Source organism: Ambystoma mexicanum, chromosome 10 (genome assembly GCF_040938575.1).
Source record: "Ambystoma mexicanum isolate Mex_15411 chromosome 10, UKY_AmexF1_1, whole genome shotgun sequence".
Classification (NCBI taxonomy): domain Eukaryota; kingdom Metazoa; phylum Chordata; class Amphibia; order Caudata; family Ambystomatidae; genus Ambystoma; species Ambystoma mexicanum.
Window position 1 is genome coordinate 1100887576 of NC_090932.1, and position 17673 is coordinate 1100905248.

The following is a 17673-nucleotide window of genomic DNA, read 5'->3' on the forward strand; positions in this document are numbered from 1 at the left end:
ATCCTCAGATTTGTACCGCACGTTCAAGTGTTGGGAGTCCTCGTGCTATAGCTGTCGAGCTTTTACTGCGTTTTGCGTTCTTTCAACGAGTTTATTTTTTCGGTCAATCGAGCCTCAAGCTCCGCCGTTTCTACTTGCGATCAACGGCGAAGTTTTGTCGAGTTACGCTTCTAGGAGGATTCCAGAAGATCTGAGCCTACCTCATGGACATGGCCCAGGACAAGGGAAGCTCGATGCCCAGATCCAAGCTCTTCAGGAACTGCCCTGGATGCGGAGTACAGAATATTTTCAAAGAGGATGAGCATTCGAGATGTGTCTAATGCCTTCACGAAGACAAAACGCACGTGGAGAAGGACTGTGTATTTTGCAAGAACTTGTCGGACCGGACTATGAGGGATCGTTGGATCCGCTAGCCAGCTGGCTGGAGAAGTGCCAGCAGGTGAGAAGAAGGCTGAGCGGTCTTCTAAGTCCTGTGAGGGCGCCACGGCGACGGGGGCCCAACAGAAGGCAAAGCACCGTGAGTCTGTGGGCACCGGGAGCGCCAAAGCGTCGGGCTCCTCGGCGGCCAGGCAGGGCGCACTTTCACCAATGCCATCAACCACGAGGTCTTTATCGAGGGAGTCGTGGCGGCCCTGGCGAAGCCTGTGGAGGCGACCTCGGGGCCCAGAGTTTCCCTGCCACCGCAGAGGGAATCCTCTTTTCAGCCCTTCGATAAGACACACGTGAGGACCCCAGTGGAAAAAGAGGGGGTGGGGTGGTGGCCATCACGGACATGGATTCAGGAGGAGCTGGTTGGAGTCGTGAAGGTCCTCAGCAAGAGGTTTGAGGAGGTCTGTACCCACGGGAGGAATCCCGATGAGGCGGCCAAAGAGCAACAGTGGCGCCCACGACCCCGTGGAGGATGAGGACTCCACCCGCAAACCGTTGCGCCCGTCGCAGCCGGTGCCCGAGCCTCAGGACAACTCGGGGGCCATCTTGATGGCAATCCAAGCCTTATGTACAGAGATAAGGACGAGGTTACCCTTACCCCCGACGGATGACCCAGCAGAACCGGGACCGTTGGGAAGCCCTCCAGGCAAACGGAGGAGAGTTCATCCACCCCCGCCCTTCCAGCCTTCATCGCATTCCCCTGATCCTAGGGAGGAAGCGGGAACGGATATGGCCACGACGGGGACGGATGACGACGGTAGTGACAACGGGATGGGCCTGCCATCACTACCCCCTCGGGCTTCCCCGCCCGACGAAATTGGCTCTTTCCAAGCCATGATTGCCAGGGCATCCGAGCTTTTCCAGCTCTGCCCCGAAGAACAGAAGGAAGGCTTCCTCTATCAACGGCGTGAGGCCAAGAGGAAGACGGTCCTCTCGGTCCCGCTACTTGACGACATCTGGGACGAAGGGCTGTCTGTACTGAAGAACCCGTCAATGACGCCCGCCAAAAAAGGACTGGTACTAGAAGTAGTACCGGGTCCCGGATTCCGCTCCTCTGTGCCTTAGGGCGTAGCCGACCCCGGATTTGGTCGTCTCGGCGGCGGCGAAGAACAAAGCGGCGGGTGTGACGGCTTCAACTTCGACCTCCCCACCGGACGGTGAGGGGAAGAAACTGGACGCCATGGGACGACGAGTCATCTCGACGGCGACGACAATTAAGGCGGCCAACACCGTAGTGATTGTGGCCCGCTATGACGGAGTTGTGGTTTAAGATCGATCTCCTGCTGGACTTCCGGACGACAAGAGAACTGAGGCCCTGGAGATCTTGCAGGAAGGTGAGGTGGCGTCAGATCACGCCATAACGGTGGCCACGGACATTGCTGACACCGGTTTCTGCCAGTTGGGCAACAGTGTTTGCCTTCGGCGACGGTGGTGGCTCAAAGCGACTGATTTCCGTCAGGACGTGCAGGCCATCGAGACCGACACGGAGTCTGCTCGGGCCTTGGGAGTTTTGCAGCAATGACGGCCGCCCTTTCGGAACTCCGGAGGCAAGCAAGGTGCCTCCAAAGGATTCGGCGGTGGCTCCTGGGCGTACTGCCAGGCGGCTCGCTCCTCGTCACAAGAGGCCTATACAGGACGAGGCAAGTCGGGAAGATCTCGTCGCCAAGGGGGTCGAGGCGGCAAGTCTGCTGCCAAGCAGGACTGAACCAGCCGTAGCGTCGGGCCCCCTCCTGAGCACCCCGGTGGGAGGCCAGCTGGCGAAGTTCATCAGCGTGTGGGAGTCCATCTCCACCGACTGCTGGGTGCTAGATGCCCTGGTCCAAGGGCACACTCGAATTTCTAAAGAAGTGCCCCCGCATTCCTCCCGTGGCCAGGAAGGAGAACCACGTCCTTCAACTGCTGTTGGAAGTAAGGGCGATACTGAAGAAAGGAGCCATCAAGCTCGTCCCAAAGAGACTCCGGGTCTCCGGAGTGTACTCGCGATACTTCCTCGACAGAAAGACAGGCGTTGGCGACTCATCCTGGACCTGCGTCAGTTAAACGGGAACATCAAGGCCCAAAAGTTCCGGATCGTCACCCTCCAGCACGTGCTGGGACAGCTGGAGGAGGGCGACTTCCTGTCGTCGTTGGATTTGGAGGATGCTTACTTTCACATCCCAATTCCAAAAGGACACCAAATGTTTCTCAGATTCGTGGTCCAGGGACGGCACTACCAGTTCAAGGCCCTTCCATTCGGTTTGAAGTCGGCGCCCAGGGTATTCACCAAGTGCCTAGCACCAGTGGCGGTGCGGCTGCGCCTGTGGGGATCCACGTTTACCCCTACCTGGACGATTGGCTCATCCGTGCAAGGACAAGAGAACTCGCTGTCGAACACACAGCGAAGACCATCCAACTGCTCACGGATCTGGGATTCTCCAACTACTCGAAATCAGGAGACGGTGACGACGGACGCCTCCCTGGAGGGATGGGGAGCGCACACTGGAGATCTCTACGCAAGAGGCATTTGGCTCCCGGAGGAGAGGTCACTCCACATCAACATCCTGGAGCTCCGAGCCATGTTCTGGGCCTTCAAGTCGTTCCTTCCATCCCTCAAGGGAAAGGTGGTGAGGATCTTCACCGACAACACCACCACAATGTTCTACATCCGGAAGCAGGGTGGCACCAGATCCCCAGCCCTATCCAAGGAGGCCCAGGATCTGTGGGATGTTTCTGGTGCCCTTCCATCTGGCAGGAATAAGGAACACCATCGCTGACTCATTCAGCAGGGAGCTGCGCTCGTGCCACGAGTGGGAGCTGCATCGGGATCAAGCGGATCGACTCTTCGAACGATGAGGCAAACCCCAGATCGAGCTGTTCGCGACGGCGACGAACTCAAAGTGCCAGAGGTTCGCCAGCAGGTTTCCCCAGCCGAGGAGCATGGGCGATGCTTTCTCATTCCCCTGGGATGGCCTGTTCCTGTATTCCCCTCCCCCTTTTGCCTTTGCTGCTGCGACTCATCAACCAACTCGAGAGGTCCCGGTGCCGGATAATACTCGTCGCACTAGCGTGGCCGAGGCAGATCTGGTTCGCGGGCCTTCTGGACTTGTCAGCGTCAACCCCCCCGCCCCAGTCAAACTGTCGACGGACGTGGAGAAGGAGACGGCATCCTCCATCATGACCCGGGGTTGCTGAACTTGCAGGCCTGGCTCCTGCAGCACTAGAGTTTGGAGGGTACGATATCCCGGAGGACTGCAAGGTGGTGCTTGCAAAGGCCAGGGCGTCCAACTCTTAAGTGCTACGGACACAAATGGAAGAGGTTCTCTGTCTGGTGCCGCACACAGAAGATTAACCCCCCTACGGATTACGGCCCCGAGATTGCTGCCGTACCTATCATCGCTGGCCAAGGCAGGGCTAGCTCATGCCTCCATCAAGATGCATCTAGCGGCGATTTCCCACTACACCAGAACTCCTGGGAGATCATCTCTGTGGTCCATCGCCTGGTGAAGGAGTTTATGAAAGGATTGTTCCATTCATTCCCGCCGGTGAAGGCCCCTGCCCCGGCGTGGGAGCTCAACGTGGTACTGAGCAGGCTCATGGGGGCCGCCATTCGAGCCTCTGTATTCGGCCCAGTTGAAGTACTTATTGTGGAAGACAGCGTTTCTTGTGGCCATCACCTCCACATGACGAGTGGGAGAGCTCCAGGCCCTCTCCTGCAAGCCTCCGTACTTGACATTGCACGAGACGAGGGTAGTGCTGAGGACGCACCCCTCCATGCCCAAGGTGCCGTAGGACTTCCACCTCAACAAGCGCTTGGTGTTACCAGTTTTCTTCCCATCGTCTTCGTCGCCGGCCGAGAGGACTTTGCATTCGCTGGATGTAGCTAGAGCGCTGAAGTTCTATGTGGACCGCACAAGGTTTTCGGAAGACATCACAGCTGTTTGTGAACTTTGGACCTGTGAACCAAGGGAAGGCTCTCTCGAAGGCTTCCATTTCCAGATGGCTCTCCGGCGGCATCATGCACTGTCACTGGTTGGCAAACCGACGGTTGCCCGCCCGTCCGAGAGCCCATTCGACCAGAGCGATCAGTGCTACCACGGCGTTCCCATCTGGTGTGCCCCTGCTGGACATCTGCAGGGCTGCTACGTGGAGGTCAACGCACACCTTCACGAGATTCTGCTGCGTCGACCGGGATTCCAGGGAGGAGTCCAGGGTCGGCCAAGCAGTGCTGCGCAACCTGTTCGCCTGAAGGTGGGCCTGGTGAAGAGTTAAGAGATGCTTAATATTGAGTTGATGTAATGCTTAATGTTGAGCCTTGCCACCTCCCGTGGTTGTGCATGTGTGTACTGCTATGTATTCTTATATTCATGAGCAGGTGAATCCATGCCAGACCCCATGCTGGAGAAGGAACAAGTTACTTACCTGTAACTGTTGTTCTCCAGCATGGGTCTTGCATGGATTCGCATGTCAATCCATGCCAGACCCATGCTGGAGAACAGTTACAGGTAAGTAACTTGTTCCTTAGCTTGATGGTAGCATTGTTTCTTATGGGATGCTTCTTGGAGCAGCTAATTTCATTTAGGATGATTTCTCAGTTCAACGTTCATGTTTGAGAGTTGGCTTTGACTCTGGTTTAATCTTACTTTGGAGGCTTATGGTGATCTGCTTCTCCTTTCCATAGTGTAGTGCCTTTGGTCACTGGCGCAGTCTGATCCCCTTTTGGTAGATCTCCAGAATTTTGAACATGTGACAATATTCCATTTGTGTCGTCAGCAAAGAGGCTAGAAGGGTGAATACCTTGGTTCTAAAATGCTCCTAGTAGGTAGTTCTGTAACTAGGATGAATGGTTATACGTGATAGAATCGCTGGTAAAAACATCAAGGGTGTATTTTTTTTATTTTTTTTTTATAAGGCAAACATCCATCCCAACATATTTTAGGACTGGTGTAATTATATAAACCAACTCCTGTCCTAGAATATTTGGGGAAAGTGTTGGATGGTGCCTTGATGTGTTTTCCAGCTATTATATCAGTTACCAGTACGTTATGGCTGGTAGTGGGCCTGCCCTTTTGAGGCTTGGGCCACGTACATTACTGAAAACCCAATACAAACCCAATGATAGATCGTTGTAATACTCATTCCATTCACCATGTTTAAGTGTCTTTGTCTGCTGGTGAACGTAATGATCAGAGACCCGTACTGCTTGGGAAGAAGAGTGCATCCAGCAAGGTGTTTGTTTTGATTCTCTAGTTCTTATTCCTGGTAAAGTACACTGGTGTAAATGAAAGCAGACACCCTACTCGGTTGGGAAAAACATGGGACTTATTGTCTGGTTATACAGGACCCCACAGGTGATATGATGGCAGGCAGAAAGTTGTTTGGTGGGCAGCGAAATGTGGGCGGGGAGGCAAGAAAGTGTGAACGTCTGAGGATGTTTAAATTCTCCAGCATGGGGTCTGGCATGGATTCACATGCTCATGAATGAATCCACGGTAAAAGAAAAGTTTCACTTTCAAACTGTATTTCTCCTTTACGCCAATCACTGTCCTCTGGGTCATACTGGTTCAGATTTTTAGTGCACGCTTCAGCTTTGGTAGTCCTTGAATTTGCACAGCGAACTACTTCTACTTTTCTTTGTTTTCAATGGAAAAAAGTTCTATATTTGTTCTTCTCCATCTGCCGACAGCAGTGATCTGTTGTCTGTGAATTTCAGCACCCCTCAACAGCGTAGATTGTCCAAGTTTCCAGAAGGCCATCGAGCCTAGTTCGCGCCCTCCAACTATGACAGAGGAGAAGGAAGGAAGATCCCTCTTAAAGTCCTGCACCAGGTGGGGGCTACGGAATGTGTTGAAGACAAACACCTGCAATGCCTCTACCTGCATCCAGACCACAATGAAGGAGAATGCAAGATACGTCTCGGTTTCTCCAAGAAGGTGAAGGATGGGCACAGCAGACTGGCGGCGTGGCTGATCGCCAAGACCTCTGCCCCGTGCACCAAGCAGGGTCATGCCTCACCCAGAAACGGCCTTTCTGAGGAGCAGACTTCGAAGTCCTTTTGAGGGCACCTCATCTGTGTGGGCCCAAGACCAGGCCAAGAACAGCAGGTCCAGGTCGCCGCTGAAGCAGATCCCGCAGGGGACAGGACGCGATTGACCTCACCCTCTGCCTCCGATGCCAGCCGCCAATCGAGCTCGTCCTTGAAAAGAAAATCGTCCAACCTGGCTAAGCTGCGTAAAAGCTGCGGGCGGAGAAGAAGGCTGAACTGCCCAAGAAGGCCCAATCGGCACAGGATAAAACTTTGTCAATGATAGACTTGGCGGCTGCTCTCACAAAGGCTAAGGTGGCTGACCCTGTGAAGGTAGACCCCACAGCGCAAAAGGCATCCCTGCCCCTGAGGCGCAAAGACGCCGCAGTGGCTTTGGCCAAGTCTACTGGCACGATGGAGAAGCGGGGCACGGTCTCAGAACCTGGTTCCAGCACCTCATGATAGAAAAAAGGCGGGGGGAGAGGAGGCCCCGGATCAGTCCCAGGCTGTGGACCAAACCATGGAAATTTTGTCCTTGGACTAGGACCTGGAGTCCTTGCACACGGTCCACGAGGACATGCAAGAGGACGACGGCACGGGACCTAGTGCTCAGCTGAGGGATGTCTCTTGACATTTTTTCTACCCTCCACACCTTGTTGTCAGAGATACAGAAGATGATTTCACAGGGCCCAGTCCAAATGGTCCCCCAGGCCAACGATCGGCTGCCAGCGAAGAAGCGTCATCAGACGCTGCCATTTCAGCCTCCACATCCATGTCTGGCCCTCTCTCCCCCAGCAAACCAAGACACTCTATCGTCACAGCGAGTCTCTGCAGCCTAGGGCATCCCCACCAGATGATGTGGTGGTCAGGTCATACCATTCCATGATCGCCAGAGCTTCCGAGCTATTCCAGCTTGTGCCCGAAGAAACCAGGAAGGAGGGTTTCTTGTACCAGATGACCGAGGCCAAGAGGAAGACCATCATAGTGGTACCCCTTCCGCACGACGTGTGGGAGGGGGGCCTGGCCTCTCTAAGAACCCTTGCATGGCTCTGGCCAAACGGAATAGGCTGGAGAAGGAAGTACCAGGTGCCAGAATCCACACCCAAGTTGCTGAGGTCGCAAACATCGCTGGATTCTGTGGTTTCAGGGGCCGCAATGAAATAGTCGGCTAACCCGTCCTAGTATTCAGTCCCCCCACCCCTTGGACAGTGAGGTGAAGATGGACGCCATGAGAAGGAAGGCAATTTACACTGCTGTGTCCCCCATCAAGGTGGCCAACGCACTGGCGATCCTAGCCAGTTAAGACAGGGAGCTGTGGTACAAGCTCGGTCCGATTTTTGGAGTTCCTCCCCAGAATATGGAGGCAATCGCTGTCTTCGAGGAAGGGGAGGTAGCGTCGGATCACGCCATCACAGTGGCGCTTGACTTTGCCGACACAGGGTTCCGGCAGATGGGGAACAGTGTTTGCCTTAGTCGCCAAGGATGGATGAAGGCCACAAATTTCTGCCAGGAGGTCCAAGCTAAGGTACTGGACATGCCTTTTTATGGAGATAACCATTTTTGGGAAGGTCGTTGAGTCCCTACAGGTCATCAAGGCGGATGCAGAGACTGTCCGTTCCCTGGCCACCCTCCAGCAGCACTGCTCTTGTAGCTCCTCCAGAGGAAAGTCGAGAAAGCCTTCAAAAGGTTTCTCCTCATGGTACTGTTGGCCTTCCAGATCCATGACTCGGGAAGCCCACAGAGGCCATTGCCAGGACCCTGTCACCCGATGGGCAGGCCGCTGAAGCAAGCCTGAACCGACCAGGACGTCGGGCCTCCACCCGTGCACTTCGGTGGGAAGCTTGTTAACCAGGCTGATCAGCGAGTGGAAAAAGATCACCACTGACAGACAGGTGCTGGACGCTCTCGTCCAAGGACCTACCCTGGAGTTTTAGCGCAGGTATCCGCGAATCCCTCTCGTGGCCCGTCGGGAGCAAGCCACCCTCCAGCTCTTGGAAGAGGTATGGCTCATGCTGCGAAAAGGGGCGATAGAGCTCGTTTTCGGTCAGAAAGAAGACCGGAGTCTCAAGGCCCATTCCAGACCTGCGACGTCTGAACAAATGCATCAAGTCCCAAACATTCAGGATGGTCACGTTGTAACACGTGCTTGGCCAACTGGAAAAAGGACACTTCTTGATATTGCTGGACCTGGAGGACGCCTACATCCAGGTCCCCATTCACAGGAAATAGAAAATGTCTACACTTCGTAGTGCACCACTACCAGTTCAATGCCCTACCTTTCGTCTTGAAGTCGGGGCCCCCAGAGTGTCCATGAAGTGCCTGGCACCAGTGGTGCCCGATCTGCGTCTGCGGGGTATAAACGTATACCTGTACCTCGACGTCTGGCTCATCTGGGCCCACTCGTGAGAGTTGGCCATCTAACTCACAGAGGCGACGGTCAAGCTGCTGATGTATTTGGGATTCTTCATCAACTATCCAAAATCCTGCTTGACGCCATCGCAGAACGCACTGTTCCTAGGACCAGACTCCATACTGTCTTTCCTGCCTCCTCCCTCAGAGGAGGGGGTGGTGGCCATTCAGTGGAAGGTGCAGCGGCTGTTGTCGATGAAGACCTCCACGGTGCGAACCATCAAGTCATTTCTTGGCATGATGTCGCCTGCATCTACCTTATCTGGCTCTGCAGGTTACAGACTCAACCGCTTCAAGAGTTCCTGGACGCTCGCTGGATTCCGGTGTTCGGAAGCTTTGCGGACAAGATCCTGCTTGACATTTAATTCCGTTGGGCGATAAGGTGGTGGGGCGTGCACTCCAACATAGCCCGGGGTACAAGTTTTCAAAATCCTCCATACCAGGAGACGGTCACCCCGGATGCTTCCCTAGAAGGCTGGGGAGCCCACACTGGGCATCTGCACGCCAGAGGCCTGTGGCTGCCGGAGGGGAAGGATCTACATATCAACATCCTGGAGCTGCAGGCAGTGTTATGGGCCCAAAAGTCATTCCCTCCTCACCACCTTGCACTTCAGAGACGGATCTTCACGGACACCACACCCACAATGTTGTACGTCAGGAAACTGGGGCATTCGATCCACAGCACTATCCAAGGAAGCGCAAAGCTTGGGGCGCTGGGCTGTTGGGCAAGAGATGTTCCTCGTTCATATTCACGTAGCGGAGTCAAGAACCCCATCGCAGACTCCCTCAGCAGGGAATTGCGCTCCTGCCGCGAGTGGGAACTTTGGCAGGACCAAGTGGACCGCATCTTCAAGTGGGGCAGCCCCCAGATCGATCTGTTTGTGACAACGGCGAACTCCAAATGCCAGAAGCTTGCCAGCAGTTTCCACGAACCGAGGAGCTTAGGTGACACGTTCTCCTTCCCATGGGAAGGCGTTTCTCTACGCGTTGCCTCTCTTGCTACGAGTCAACGCACTCCGAGCTAATGCAGGATGATGCTCATTGCCCCAGCGTGGCTGAGGCAGATTTGGTACCTGGACCTTCTCAGCCTGTCTGCGTCGCCTCCGGTCAACCTGCCAGTGGTTCCGGATCTCCTCACCAGGGAACGAGGCTCAATCATTCACCACGACCCAGGATCGCTGAACTTGAGGGCTTGGCTCCTGCAGCCCTAGAGTTTGGAGGATAGGAGTTGCCTGTGCACTGTAGGGAGGTCCTCGCCAAGGCAAGGGCGTTGTCGACTATGTGCTACGGTCACAAGTGGAAGCGTTTTGCTACGTGGTGCTGGTCTTAGAAGAATACCCCTCTGAGGTTCATGGCCATGCAGATTCATCCATACTTGCTATCCTTGGCCAAGGCAGGACTAGGGCACTCTATCAAGGTAAATCTGTCGGCTACCTCCTGCTACACCAGGTCTCTGGCCATCGCCTCTGCCAGGAGGGTGGGAGAGATCCAGGCCCTATTCTGCAAACCGCCATACCTGACTTTCCACAAGGGTGGTGCTGTCTAAGGTTCCGTCGGCGTTCCACCTCAAGCCTTCAGTGTTACCGGTCGTCGTTCCCCCCCACTCCCCCTGACCCCCCCCACCCCAACCTCTCCCTGTTGAGGCCTTTGTGACAGGCTGAAAGGGCCTTGCACTCCCTGGACATTGCTCGTGCCTTGAAGTTCTAAGTGACACGCAGTTTTCACAAGACTTCTCAACTGTTCGTCTACTTTGATCCTGTGAACCATGGGAAGGCCTCGTCCTAGGCTTCCATCTCAAGGTGGTTCTCTGGCTGCATCTTGCACTGTCATTGGTTAGCAAACCGACCGCTGCCCGGCCATCTTAAGAGCCCACTCCACCAGAGCGAACGCTACAACAACTGCATTCCTGTCTTGTGTGCCCCTGCTGGACATCTGCAGGGGGCAGCTACGTGGAGGTCCATGCGCACCTTCACGATATTCTACTGCGTGGACAGGGATTCCAGGGAGAAGTTCAGAGCAGTAGCTACTGAACCTGTTTGCTTGAGGTGACTCTGTTCCAGAGGTAAGATTGGTTCTGTTGAACCTTGCCACCTCCCTTGGTTGTGTAATGCTGTACTGCTATGTATTCATTATTCATGAGCATGTGAATCCATGCCAGACCCCGTGCTGGAGAAGGAACAAGTTGCTTACCTGTAACTATTGTTCTCCAGCATGGGTCTGGCATGGATTCACATGCAAACCCTTCCTCCGTCCCCTCTGTCTCTTCTTGGTCATATTGCCAGTTCACGTGCTTACCAAATCTAAAGATGGCTGACAGAGGAGAGGCTTAGGGAGAGCACGGTCATTGGATGGGGGCAGTATGACCTAGAGGGCAGTGATTGCTTTAAAGGAGAAATACAGTGTGAAAGTGAAACCTTTTTTCTTTTTCTGAGGATTCCCAGCCTGACGACTGGGAATATTAATGAGCATGTGAATTCATGCCAGACCCATGCTGGATAACAATAGTTACAGGTAAGTAACTTGCTCATCACAGATCTTGTACACTCATGGAGCGAGTAAACCGCTCCACACTGCTGAATGAGCAGTTGAACTTTGCCAGGTTGGGGGTTGGGGGGACGGGGCAGCGTGGATTTGTTGCTGGCTTGTGTAAGTGAACATGATATTCCTTGACGGATTCATGATATGAGGCCATGGTAGGCAAATTGTGCCCAGTTGTAACCTGTTGATTGGTTTCTTAGGACAGCGCACAAATGTCATAGCCATGCCACTGGTTTTTTATGCCAGTTAATCTGGCGATCCTTGCCCAGTTTTTCAGGAGTCCTGATAGTAGTCCCCTCACAACCATAGACAAGGCTTCGGATTCCATATACCCACAAGTCTAAGGGACTCTGGCAGTGTGCTTGGTCTGGCATCTATTGCTGGTTATCTAGGTCTCCCTGTTCTGCTCCACCCTACCCCTCCCCTCCAGCCCTAGTGCAAATGAGAGCCTGAGCAGTGGATTTTTCCTGAGTTATCCAGTACCCCTTGTATTACATAGCCTCATAATATTGCTGTACAAACATTGCCTCTCGGTCAGTCTAGTCATCTTCTGCCTGATTGTGCAGGACACCAGCTCAATGCTTTACACATTCATGGACATGGCAGGAATCCTAGGCTGCTGAGAGCAGTCGTTTATGGGGAGGTGTGGGGGTGGTATTTGGTTTCCAGCACTCATGATCACTCACCAGTTGATGGGAGTAAGGGCCACATTCCAGGCATCTGATGGAGCCGGTCAATATTGCCTAGAGTTCATTCTTTGCACACCAAGAGATGCACACATTTGGGGGTATGTCTGGTTCAAGATCAGTTGCATGGTTATGTACATCTACCCATAATTTATTGCAGGCTGCTGCAGTTGGAATGTTCTGAATGCAATCCCTCCATCTTGGGACCAAGACTTGGTTGAATGGTTCTAATGCAGTGTGCTTTTAATACCTCCTCTACCATTCCACAGGTGGCGTTCACGACGAAAATTTATCATCCGAATATCAATAGCAACGGTAGTATATGCCTGGACATTCTCAGATCGCAGTGGTCACCTGCACTCACAGTATCGAAAGGTAAGTCAAGGCTTCTGTTCAAGAAGAATGCTTCATAGCTATATTACGTGAACCAGGGGATGTTTGACTCGTTATAAGCTGCACCGTTACTTTTTCATTGTCACTTTTCGTTCTACCTCTGGCCTACGAATAGGGTGGCGTGATTTTCCTTTTCTGTGTCTGCTGATTGTTGATGGTTTGCAGTGACCGAATCGTGTTTCTATGTTTGTGCAAGTAAAATAAATGATGGTGCTTTTTGTACCTCCTGGTAAACTCCTAGATCGCAACACACTTTGAGCGCGCACATTTGTCCTAACCTGTAACATTCCCGGTTAATTCATGGAGTATGTACCCTAATCTTCACATATAGTGTTTCTCTTTGTGCAGCCCTTCATAGGCAGCACTGTGCCATTGCACCTCGGTCCTCATCTGCGACACCCCCTATAAGTTCAGTTCTGGAAATTCCACAGTTGCGTGTTGTACTGAGTAGCTCCTCTTATTCAGTATTTTACGCTTATTCAATGTTACATCATAGTTTGGTGCTTTGGTGTGAGGTCTCTTAGATGCTGCTTAAAACGGAAACCCAGCACACCATACCATACCCCCTCTCCATGCACGTTAGGCTGGCCTGTCAGTTTCACCCTGGTTTTCATTCACTTGAACTAAAATAGTCAATCGATGGTGCCCAACCTCTGCAGTATGTTTGAGTTGTGAAAGGCGTCTGTCTCCCCTTCCACACTGTACCGCTGATCTCTGCAGAATCCTCCAGCACTGTATGATGTAAGACTCCCGATATAAATCTGGAATCCTGCCACCTCCCACATGTGCTGCCGGGGACGCGTGTATGTCAGCTGCAGGGGCCCATCACACAATGGCAGACAATAAATATAGAAACTGCGGTGCCAGCAACTGTTGGCTATTTATAAATCCCAGAGGATAAGGTTTTCAACGATGAAAGTGCGCTGCGTCCCGAACCAGGTTCAAGAATAGAAACTGCTGGGGAGATGAAGCCTAATCTGTCTGTCTTCCTTCTCTGGTGAATATCAGAAGAGAGCTCAGTTTGGAGAGGATTTAATTTATATGAACCGGTTTGCAGTGTTGCTTGATTTGTGTGCGTTGGTTAAATAGCTTTCTTGCTCATTTACTATGCCGAAAAAAGCTGTTCGTTTTGGATGCTGCACTTTGGGTATCTCTCGTCATGACTTTCACTTGTCCTGGGAAACACGGATACCTAGTACTATTTCTCCTGAAGGAGATCACACAAACACAGATATATGAATTTCATTGTTCTAATTAATGTATATTTTGATGCTTGAACCTGTTGCAAATGTTGGGATTTGTGCACTTATTTTGACATTCTTGGACTTTTTTTAGTCTCTGGTGTGCCTCATGCTGCAGTGTGGCGACTGGTGCAATTTTTTTACCCACTCTGATGTGCCTCAGGAGGCAGCATACAGACACAGATGCATTGTTTTCTTTCGTGCTGGGGAGTTTGAGTGTGCTAGGTCTCGGGCTAAGGATCGGTGCAGTGCATCTTTTGTGACATGTAGTTTAGTTGCTTTATTTTTTTATTACTGTTTGAGGCCTAGAATAAATATAGTATTTATATACATTCTAAGTTGAATTATTGTGTGCTTCACTTTGTGGACTCATTGTGGACCCTTGACCCCGCTCACTCTCCTGAGATGGCCATTGCTACCTTGATTTGGTTTTGGCTAACCTTTCAGAGTTCCCCTGTTCACTAGAACTAGGGTGGCATCCTAAAATCTGTCCACAAGGCCAGATTCTAGAAATCTATCTTAACAGTGGCGCTCGGGGTGGTGAAGGGTCCTGGAAGGTGAAATCCCAAATGTTTTGAGGGCCTCATCAGCCATTGACTAGTGATAATTGACTCTTGGCTTGCAACTTGAAATTATTACCCCTGGCCTCATAAGTAGCCATGGTCTTGCTGAAGAATAATCATGGGGGTGTGTCCTATGTTGCGATGTTCAGCCGCTCTGAAGTCCCCGTGAACTATGGCCTACTGTGGAGATGAGGAACCCGTTGTGATTATCCGAGTCTATTTGGTCCGATTCATGTGCGGTGTCCACTTGGTAGAATCCTGGCCTCATTGGCCTGCGGGACCGGGAATGCAGAATTAAGTAGCCTGTCCTGTACACGTCTGTATTCAGTTCGCCCCTTTTTGATTAATATCAGCACAATGTAAACCGATATGGTGCAAACACTAAATCATTGCTTCATTCTTGGCCAATGATAACGAGCATTAATCTTGATAACTTTGAATGTGTTAACTGCCATACATTATTTAGTGGAACATTAAACCAGACCTTAAAATTGAGGCCCATTTTTGTGCCCCATTGGCATTTGCGACTTTGGCTTCCTGTTCCTTTTGCTTAACACTGGCATGGCATATCCTGTCCTTCATCAGTCGGCATGCACAGTTGGACATTATTTTCTTTTTCAGGACAAGCGCTTCTCTAAAAGCTTCGAACAAGTGAAACCTGAAGCACTTTTCTCCTTCAAAGGACCCAGTGACCTCTTTCAAGCTTGACTGGTTGTCTGCTGTCATGGTCTCCTGCATTAAGTGGCCAAAGTGGACAACCTGCTGTGTGCTGGGCAGGGCTAGAGCACGTGTTCACTCTCAGCCGTGCAGTTTACTTTTACAAGCGATTGCTTGATTGGTTGCATCCCCTTGGGAGGGTGGGTGGGGGGGTAGTGTGTGCTATACTAATAGTATCACTCACCCACTGCTCCAAATGACATTGTGCCGCGCTGCAGAGGAGATATTTGCATTTTGTATTCCCCTTTAAAATGCAGCTCTACAGAAATGGAGTGCATCGGCCACTTTTAGTCACTAAAAATAGGACCATCTCATCTGTAGCCTATCATTCTGCTTTCACCCACACAGCTCCATGTATAAGGTTAGATTGGTAGTGTACATAGTGCCACGGGAAGAATCACTTGTAAAGCGCTCTGTTGCTTCCCGAAAATAGGTCCTGACCAACAGATCCTAATCATAACTGCCTCATCTGAAAAGATAAACATATCTCTTAATTTGCATAAATAACTTGGTGCAAAGAAATATTTATTACATATTTGTATTTAAAACTTATTTTACTTTCAATTCTCAAATTGGAAATACAGCAAAAAAGTTTCACTCCCCACTTTAAAAAAATAGAGTAAAATACTTGCAATCCAAAATATTATCTGAAGCACTGATGGCATGCTTGTTCCATTGTTCCACCATCAAGGGGGAGCGGTGGGGGCGGGGCGAGGTGTTGTATGTGCAATTGACGGATTTATTTTGGTAATTATTTATAATGTGTAAGTTCGAGTATCCAAAAGTGTTGGCGCATAATAGAAAGGACTTGCTTTAAATATTTCCTGACTGAGCCACTAAGTTTGTGTGTGAACCAAAATATAAGGTCTCTGATAGATGTTTGCCTGGAAACCATGAGGCAAGTCAATGTCCGATTTGTAAATGGTTTAAGACGGACACTCGGAGTACAAAGGAAAAGAAGTTTGCGTCCTTCACCATGGAGTCGGACAGTGATGGAAATACAAATAGTCGGTACGTATGGCGGAGGCAGAGGAGCTTAAAGCTGAAATGGCTTCAATACGAGACTAGCACTCTCTAAATGTACACTTTGCAGGTTCCAAAAACTGTCTGGGGGACATTGGAGCTCCTAGGCATTGGAGACCACTGCTCTCGGCAAGTGCCCACACTCGTTGAAACACTGAAGGTTGATGACTAGAAGGAATCTTAACCACTGGCATTTGCTCTGGCCAACCCTTCAGACCATCACTTTTAACTTGCCATTACAGAAGGGAGAAGACAAGACCATGTGCAAAGCGGGCACCCCAAAATGAGCAGTCCAGCCAAAACTGCTAGTTCACATCACGTGTGCGCAAGACAACAAGAAACCTGAGGCATGTTTCACCCGCAGTGGGCATAGTCTGTGAGGTTTTGCATGAGTCTTCAGGTAAAACAGGCTTTGGACCCACGTCTGGACATGCCCCGTCCAGCTTGGGGTTGATAAATGCAACATTGAAGGTTGAATGTTTCAACATCTTTCACACTGAGGTGCATCAGAGAAGCCCCAGAATAGACGCACTATGTCTAAAAAAAAAAAACAAATTATTGCGGTGTAGACTAAATATCAACATTAACATCTGTGAAACTAGCCTCTATAGAGGCAGGTAATGAAACAGTATTGTAAAGACTGACCACAAATCAACTACACCAAGAACTGTGCTTTGTGGCAAGATGAAGATTAAGGTCTCCAAGGAGAAATAAAGTTGATGGAAGATGTAGCACTATGTACAAAAAGATGAGGATGCCAGGAGAGTGATAAATGATATGAAATGATAGTGTAAGGTGTAGGAAAGGAGAGAAAATGGTATTGAAAGCAAGGGAGCTGTGGTATAGAACCAGAGAAAAGGCCAGCAGTAAAAAATGACTTTGTTTCTGATGCTTGTGATCTGCTTAGAATCACATGTTGTGCATATAGCCTGACATCTAGTGGTAATCTTAGTATTGCATCTTTGTGTCGAAGATCGTAAAGGGCTTGACGCTAACTCTATCCCTAACGTTTCATGTAGTTTACCCAAAATCCTTCACGCGTCAAAGTCCCCCAGATTGTTTTTTTCTGCCTTTCGGTTTGCTCGCTTCATGCAGAGCTTGTATTTTGAGATAATAATGCTATTTCCTGTGTCTTTGGCGCACCCATCGGTGGACATTTTCAGCGACTGTTCGACAACTCTTCTGCTGTTCTTAGTTTTACCGCTCTGGAACGCTCGCTGCCTGCAGCAACTCAACGGCTGTTTCTCAGCGTTGGCCCTCAGCCCTGGCCTTACAGTATGGAGACATTTGTCGACACTTCTGAGAATGCCTTTTCTTTCCTCCTCTGGCTTTTCTCGTCTGGCTGCTTTTCTATGCCATTATGGAGCAAACCGAGTTTACATTTTGCCCTTTGTGTAATGGCCAATTTCCCTGGAAAGAGACGGGCAGTGTAACCGGTGTGTCCGTCGTGACCACGACAAGCATCATTGCAAGGCCTGTAAACTCTTTCGGCCGAAGACCCTTAAGGGCAGGCGGACTAAGCGGCGGGCGGCCTACGCCATGCAGGCCGAGAGTCGCACTCCCGCTGGTGCCATGGTCTGAGTCCATAAGCAGCCACAGGGAAATCACACCCCGGCGACAAAGGCGCACATGCTATTTATAATACTGAATATGCAACCCCCTCAGCTTCACAT

The 17673-nt window shown here is 51.1% G+C and overlaps 1 protein-coding gene across 1 annotated transcript in view; it reads left to right on the plus strand.

The window, feature by feature from the left end:
• UBE2D4 (ubiquitin conjugating enzyme E2 D4) overlaps positions 1 to 17673 on the plus strand; it is a 679089-nt gene that overhangs the window by 391000 nt on the left and 270416 nt on the right. Inside the window, exon 5 of the mRNA XM_069618939.1 lies at positions 12333 to 12438. Coding sequence (XP_069475040.1) covers positions 12333 to 12438 — 106 coding nt within the window. The remainder of the gene's footprint in view (positions 1 to 12332; positions 12439 to 17673) is intronic.